General features: G+C 38.9%; 1 protein-coding gene across 1 annotated transcript; it reads right to left on the minus strand.

The window, feature by feature from the left end:
• Positions 1-210: 210 nt before the first annotated feature.
• LOC149407886 (uncharacterized) lies at positions 211-3,720 on the minus strand. Its single transcript, XM_089615970.1, has 4 exons — positions 3,103-3,720; positions 2,499-2,731; positions 1,558-2,077; positions 211-1,472 (listed from the first exon to the last, which is right to left on the minus strand). Exons 2-4 carry the CDS (start codon positions 2,727-2,729, stop codon positions 409-411), a joined length of 1,815 nt encoding a protein of 604 aa, XP_089472096.1. The 5' UTR covers positions 2,730-2,731; positions 3,103-3,720; the 3' UTR covers positions 211-408.
• Positions 3,721-8,043: the final 4,323 nt, after the last annotated feature.

Below are 8,043 nucleotides of genomic sequence, written 5' to 3' on the forward strand. Positions count from 1 at the left end.
CTATCGTATATGCATTAGTTTGACTTGACCATCTTCCCGAATACACCTAAATTTAATTAAATAAAAAAACAAAACAGATCCAATTAGAAGGCCATATCCAAATGTGAGTAGGTTAGTCAAAATGACAGTTTAGCAACACGGACGTATAATAATAGCGTAACAAAATAACCCCTCGCAAACCGTGAAAAATTTATAAACAATAAATAAAACAATTCAAAAGAGCAGGATTTTCCCGGCTTTTATATAATCATAGAATCCCAGTTATGTTACACTCAACTCAACTCTCAACTAAACAATCCCTCAAGAGGAACAAACGAACAGCAAACAATACAAAAGCTTATTCGGGACCATGAAGAAACACACACACGCACATGCACACAAACTGTCTCTATAACTCTCTCTCTCTCTTTAAATCAGTTTTAGAGGAAGAAGAGAGTTACTAATGGGACATCTCTGCCTCGGCGGACGCCTCGTCCTCTTTCCCCATCCCGCCAGCCTGGCCTCCTCTATCCCCGCCACCTCAGCCTCCACTGCCACCAGTCCCCGCCTCCTTCCACGGCCGCCGTTCTTGGCGGCCAGGCTGGACTGCCAGGTGCCCCCGGTGGCCCTGACGAGGCCCTCGATGATCTGGAGGTCCTCGGTGACCTCGTTCCTCGTCAGCGAGGCCATCCCAGGGAGAACCTCGCTCCGAAAATCCTTCGCCCTCTGTCTCCCTCTCCGCCCCTGCCCTCTCCTCGGCCGCCTCGCCGGAGGCAACGGCGACTCCGGCGCCGGCGGAGATGGAGGAGCCACGTAGACTCGCTCCTCATCTCGTTCCGCCTCAGGCAAGCTCAGAACGATGCGCTCGAACTCGTCGTCCACGTCGACGTTAAACGCATCTTCGTTGTTGACTTCCTCGGCCTCGGAGATCACGTCAGCCAAGAAACGGAGAGCGATGGCCGAGAGAGCCTCGGCCGCGGCGAGGGCTTCGGAGTCGGGTTCTTCGTCTGAATCATCCACCGGAGGAGGAGCTTCCAGATCTATCCCTGTGAATCGAGCCTCTTCCTCTTCTTCTTCTTCTTCTTCTTCTTCTTCTTCTTCTTCTTCTTCTTCTTCTTCTTCTACTTCAGCGAAGCACTCGTTCAGGTCTATTTGGGGTCTGTGAAAGCCGAGGATCTTCTTGACGTTCGAGCTCTCGCTCGTGGACGATGAGTCCTGAATCGTGAGCCATGGCAGTGTCTTTACCTCGGAGACTACGTGGCTTTCTCTGCATGCGACTTCGCTCTGAGACTTTGTAGAGGTCAATGTAGAGGATGGTTCAGAATCGGCCACATGTATTATTCTCGACTGATTATTATTATTATTGTTGTTATTCCCTTCGGCGACTTCCACGCCGAATATTTTCCGTTTCACCGGAGCTTTGAGAAACTCACTTGACTCTCTCGGATTTCGAAATTCTTCGGTTCGAGATGGGATCTCGTCTTTTATTTGACCTGAAAGAATGATCAACTAGTTATGCTAATTCAGTTTACTATACCAAAAAATAAAAAAGCTTGAGAATAAAGATGTGATGTTTACTAATAATCCCTCCGCTCTTCCCGACTAGGCGATTCTCGGACAGCTGTTTCGCAGCGGACCACATGTCAGCGTACACATGAGATTTTCTCTTCTCCTCCGAAAATACTATGTTCTCGTTTCCGATATTACGGTCCGAACATAATCCCGACGCCTCATCGTCATCAATTTCTATAGGCTCATTGAGATCGGCCAAGTTAAGAGTTCTTCTCGTGATAAGGCTGCCTTTTTTATCTCCTTCCACGTCGTCCCCTTCGTCTGCGGGTATTTCGAGGTCAAAGTCAAACGGTCTTCTTTGAGGCGTCTTGCTCTTGTTGAGGTCCATCGTCTCGCTCTGATCTTTCAGTCTTCCGAAAGTGGGCGGCCCGGCCAAGGGAAAGCCCGAGGCGCACCGACTTCTTTTATCGTCTTCGTGACGAAATCCCGAGGTGAATCGGACCGGTTGTTCTTCTTTTTCATGGTTGCTTCGGACTTCGCTCATCAAGTCCCTTTGCTTTCTGTAGAGGCGATGAAGTTCGTATACCTGGACCAACAACAAGACACTGTTCAAAAATTGATTCCTTACTATATTCCCATTCTCGCATGTTCCAAGAATTTGAAGGAAAAAGCTGTGAAATATTCACATTTTCCTTTAATTTTTTCTCAATCCGAACTAGACATTATGCTACTTTTTTTTTTTTTTTTTCCTTTTCCTTACAGGGGCTCATAGCCATGATCTTTCTTTAGTACTAACTGAAGATCCTTGAAGCAAAATATGTTTAGAAAAATCTTTATATAACCTACATTTCTTGCTACAATCTCATCCTTGTGTCGGATGTGCTTAGGAAAAAAAAACATTTTCCAGCGTATTTTGCAGTTTTTTTTATAACTTTTTTCTTAAATTTTACTCAATCCAATTTAAGACTAATTGAAGATCCTATTTAGGCCATATGTTTGTTTAGTACCTGTTGTCTGAAAATCGAGTCGTGTTTGACGATGGTTTGGCGTAACTTTTCCTTCTCGTAATCGACACCATCGGTGGTTGCCAAGTAGACGCCGTAGTGGTGGTGTTGGGCCGTCTTTAATGGGCCGCTCTCGTGGGCCAAGGCCCAACCGCCGCCACCGCCGTTACTACCTATGCCCTTCATCGAGTAATACCCAGGTATATACATCTTTGACTGCACTTCCGTTACCATTCCTGAATCCAATTCCAATCACAATCCAACCAAATACAAGCTTTTCAATTACTTTGTTCTCTTGTGTCTTCAACATAGCGAAAAGAAAAGAAAAGAAAAAGCATTTTTAGATTAAATCTCTAGGGATTTTAACAGAGATTTTCAACAGCCCGAATTGAATTTTTAAACGCTTAGTTTACATAGGCAGTGCATAGAATGAATAATTTTAAGTCCTGAAAAAAATAATTAGTGAAATAATTAGAAACGCAAATAGAGTCTTACCCAAAAGTAATCTGAATTTGAATTTCATTCAACATACCAGAAAAGCCAATCAACTTAAAAGCTAATAGAATTATTCTCAATTAAATAAATAGATAAAGTTGCAGAAAATTACCTCTCAGACAAGAGCTTCTCTCTCAATAAAATTCACCGAGAATAAGTCCTTCAAAATCCTAGCTATGGCCGAGAAGAAGAAACCCATTTCGCTCCAGAACGATGAACAGAAACCGAGACAAGAGAACCCAGAAAATTCGCCGAAGAAAAACCATAGAAATAAAGTGGATGATGATGATGATGATGATAATAACAATAATATCTCTCAACTTCCATTAAAAGGAAAAGAAAAATAAAAAGGACTCGGTACTGCTACTACAACAAGTAGATCATATCATCTGTATACTAAAAAGGAAAAATATAATAAAATGATAATAAATAAAGAAATCAGATCTGCTGGGCCAGAATCTGAGGAAAAAATAGCGAGAGATCCCACATCCCAGATAGAGAAGATCTTGGGTTCACCTAGGCGAGACTTCTCTCAAGAACAATGACTTCAAATTTGTCAACTTGTGGTCTGCCATTATTCTATATGCCTTGCTTCTCTTAAAGGCTCTATTGATTTTTTCATATTTATTAATTATATACTTTTATTTTACCTAATTTATTTTCTGGGTTTTTGAGGATGTGAAAGATATGGGTATTTTATTTTGTTTTATTTTAATTGGTTTCTAACCTTTGTCTTATGGAAAGGAAAAAAAATGTATTAATAATTTATTGTTTTTACGTCTAGATTCTCTCCACCTTCCATGCTTTTTGGGTACAAAATAGATTTTTTTTTATTATTATTGAGAAAATATGGAGACACCTGGGTAATAACTGAAGCAGCAACGTAACAGTTTCCAAAACTACGATAAGTTTTGCTTCAGTTGAAAGTTGAATCCACGCGCGTGCAATTGGATATATGACTGAGAGCAACAAATAAATTTCATATGACTAAAAAAAATCAGATAAAGTACAATGGTTTTGTACGAAGGAGATCGGTGTTGTGCAACAAGTTATGTGATGACGTGTGTGTTGTTCGGTGGGATTTCGTATCAAACACGCGCTTTTGTAGCGCGTGGTATTGCTCATCCATTATAAAATTGAAAAATAGGAAGAAATAAATCAAGGATTATGATTGGTCCGATTCAGAAATGAGATTATTGTTGGGTTACGTTATAGCTTTTTAATTTATTTTTTAAAATATGTATATATGTGTCTAGCTTTTATTGGCTCTTCTTATTCTTACCACTCTTTTTATTCCTTTTTTTAACCTTTTCTGAAATGGCCTCTAGTCAACTATGTAAAAGAAAAACCAAAAGAAAAGATTGCATTTTCTAATATAATTTTTATTTTATTTTTTTGTGTGTGTGGATATTATGAATGTCATTTACAGCTCAAAAAATACATTTTATATTTGATGATGATATTGAATTTGCTCATTCAATTCAATGACTTGAGGTCCACTCTATGATGCATTATTAATTTATGAACCCAAAAAGCACCACACAAATAATTGATATTATGTATATATTAATAACTATTATTATATTATAATAAGATACAAAAAAACATCGGAAATCAAAATTCTGAAATCTAAACGGTGTATGGTCATATTACAATGAGTACACGTGGCTTAGCGGGAGATACCACATCTCCCGTTACCGCCCCCGTCACCCCTCCCGTTATTTGACCCAACGGGAGTCCCGTCCCGTTAGGTAATGGGACGAGAGCGGGATATGGCATAACGGGAATTCGGACCCCGTTAGGTTTAAAAAAAAAAGTTTTTAAAATATTTTAAATAATTATATAGAATTATGTAATTGAAATTATTTTAAACTAAATGAGTAGAAAGTAATAATAAAGAAGAATGTCAACTTAAAAATGGGTCTCCTAAAAAACATCACTGGCCCTTAAAAAGGTGCGACGGCGAGGAAAAAGAGCACCCCTTATCTCGTTAATTATTTGAAAAATTATCCCGGACAAGGGCCGGGATATCCCTTAATTATACAAGTTAGAATAACCATTGATATTTACATTTGCAAAATCAACTTCAAAATCGTCAAGAATATCAAAGCATATGAATGTTTCTTGTGCTCGATTTCTATGTTGAATCCAATCATTACCACATGTCAATGCTTCGACCATCTCCGGTTTCAAGCTACATCTTCTATCGTCGAGGATGCGTCCTGCGCTACTAAAAGCCGCCTCAGATGACACGATTGAAACAGGGATGGTGAGGATGTCTTGTGTCATAGATTACAACACTGGGATGTTGGAACCGATCTAGGGTTTAAGAAAATAATTAACGCTTCGGTAAGCGGCGGAATTTTAAAAAATTTCTTTTACAAGTAAAAACAGTTTTTTTACTAACCTAGACAAAGTGCAAGTACATGTAATTAAAAACTAATATGAGCTAAGAAGTTTACTAACCTTTCTTGAAGCTTGATCTTTGAGAAGCTCTTAGAAAGTTACAACGCTCGTCTCCCCTCGCAGCACGTCTCTCTTTCTTTCCTCGGCACCTCGAGCAACCACGAAAGTTTCTATCACTAAATCACTCGAAATAAAGGAATTAGTGAGTGGGCACTTTTAAACACTACGACTTAAGAACGAGTCTTGAAGTCGCAGAGCTAAACACTAGGTCGAGTGAGGACCTAGGTGCCAAAACAAGAAAAATCGAAAATAAAGTAGAGAGAGAGAGAAGAGGGGCGGCAACCACAAGTTCTAGAGAGAGAAGCTCTCAATCTCTAACTTATGTGGAATGAATAGAATGAGAAGAATGAGGCTCCTATTTATAGGAGAAGTCTTACCTTCAATAAGGTAGTTTCCTCTTCTATAGAATATCACATATTCATGAGCAAAAAATCCCTTATTTCCCATTCCATTTGGTCGGCCAAGGCAGCCTTCTAGAGGCTTGGATTTGTTTCCTTTTTTGTTCCTTGCCTTGCTTCTTTCTCAACTTGGGCGCCTACCTCATTTCCCTTAGAGGAAATTTGTTTCCTCTTTTTCTTTTGGCAAGTATCTTCATACATTTATGCACAAAATATTCTCTCTATCTCTTGGGTATGTTGGGCGCCTATCTCATTCAAGGAAGGCCTTCTAGAAGCTTTTCCACTTGTTCATGACAACATGAAAAAAAGGCCCATTAAGAATTTTCAATAAAATTCTTATGAAATGAAATTAATTCACAAGGCCCAATGATCAAGTCATGGCCGAGTGACATTTAGTCATCAAATGAACTTGTCAAAAAATTTATTGACATTCATTTCATCCTATGTCTCAAAAGACAAAAATACCCTTTTGACAATTTTCGTTCTTGTTTTGACTTAGCTTCCAGTTTAAATATTCCTATCGATGTGATTCGTGACAGTGACCTCATGGACCCAAATGAACAAAGCTTGAGCTAAACACTTGGACTCAAAAGTTCACAAACCTTTTCCAAGTTTAGCTTAATGCCAACTGACTCCACTAAAGAGCTGACACTGAAAATCTCTCGGTTCAAATGAATTTATTTTCTACTCAAGAATTCACCTAATTATAATGAGTGGATCCATTGAATATTATCTATGCTACCCTTCATGAATGTCATCAGCTAGTCGGGATTTACTAAATTACCATTTTACCCTTCTAGCTGTTATTTCCTCAACTCCTTTGTCGCTTGTGAATAAGTTAGAAACAATGTATATGACGAGGAGCTAACAAGTCACATTGTTTCATCCAAAAGAGTCAGGACTCAATTTGGACACTGGCCAGTTCATTTATACACACTCCAAGGAACAAAGCATGAGGTGACATACATTGCATTTCAGCAATCTTGTACATGAATTCCATATATATGAGAACTTCACAAAGTTACTCATGACATTCTCACAACTTAGTACTTCACCAATAGGCCCTGTTCGGAATCACATAGTGAGTCCGAACTCTGACTTTCTCAAATGAGATTACTAAGGTGTGAAATGGCATGTCTCATTTCAGGATTAAGGTAACCATGATGCAATTCATACATAGTGACTTCGAGACATAAGAGGTTAAATGGTTTGTTCTTATCTTGTCTCTAGAAGTGCACTGGTCAATTCAGTACCTTAGGAAGATACCTAGAAGAACTATAGAGTCTCCAACTCTCAATGCCTCATAACCAGACATCATAGACTCTTCTAAAAATCATACTGAGGTCAATAGTCCTTTGACCCTTAGATTGCGAATATATCGTTTTAAGTAAACTACGAAGAGTTTGTTCATGCAAATCTACATTTGTCTCTTCGTAAGTTGTTAAGTTTGTTTATGGACTAAAAGACTAAGGTTTTATCATAAAGCTTCAAACAAAGAAAGAATGAATGAACGTTTCAACTTTATATTAATGAATAAGCAATTACAAGCAAGAGTCTTCGTAAGACTATATGACATCAAATGTACATAAATAGACACTACTACTCTTCTTGTGGGCACCATTGACAACATGGGAACGTGTGTCGGATGGGCTCGACCTCGGTTGACTTGTCCCACCTTCATGTTGTTGAGGAGATGGGCTATAAGCAGGCGCGTTGACGAACACATTCGTGTATTGGTGTTTTCTTGGATATTGCGTCTGTGATTGACTTGGCTGCGTTCAATATTGCGGTAGGAGTTTCGCTTCGTAAACCCTGAAAAGATCATAAAAAGCTTGCACGATCCTCGCAAGATCAAGTGCAATGTAATCTTGATCCTCGAAATGATTTCTAATGTACTTAAGAAACTTTTTTAATCCACCAATTTTACATTAGCAGTCTAGAATGGCTCCAAAACCGTATAATAATGGAACTTTTCTTGCCCCCCAAAATTTTAGAAACTTGGCTCTCATTGCTTGAATACAATCTTGAAAAATTGTTTCGTTTTTATACTTATCAAAATGCACAGCAATTGCGGTCATAATATGAAGACCGAGAAAAGAAGTATGAGTGTAAACAGGGTAAAGATAACAAGTTTCTTTGTAAAAAAACGTCAAGAAAAGAAACAAATGATTCAGCCATCTTGATATCAT

Source organism: Urtica dioica, chromosome 1, assembly GCF_054948205.1.
Source record: "Urtica dioica subsp. dioica isolate 48M chromosome 1, U.dioica_male_clone48M_v1_H2, whole genome shotgun sequence".
Classification (NCBI taxonomy): domain Eukaryota; kingdom Viridiplantae; phylum Streptophyta; class Magnoliopsida; order Rosales; family Urticaceae; genus Urtica; species Urtica dioica.

Excerpts from the sequence above, each read along its gene's own strand:
- LOC149407886 (XM_089615970.1), bottom strand. The coding sequence starts at position 2,729 with ATGGTAACGGAAGTGCAGTCAAAGATGTATATACCTGGGTATTACTCG. Across the intron at positions 2,078-2,498 it reads ACTCGATTTTCAGACAACAG|GTATACGAACTTCATCGCCT; the intron begins GTACTAAACAAA and ends TTGTTGGTCCAG. Across the intron at positions 1,473-1,557 it reads GAAGAGCGGAGGGATTATTA|GTCAAATAAAAGACGAGATC; the intron begins GTAAACATCACA and ends TCATTCTTTCAG.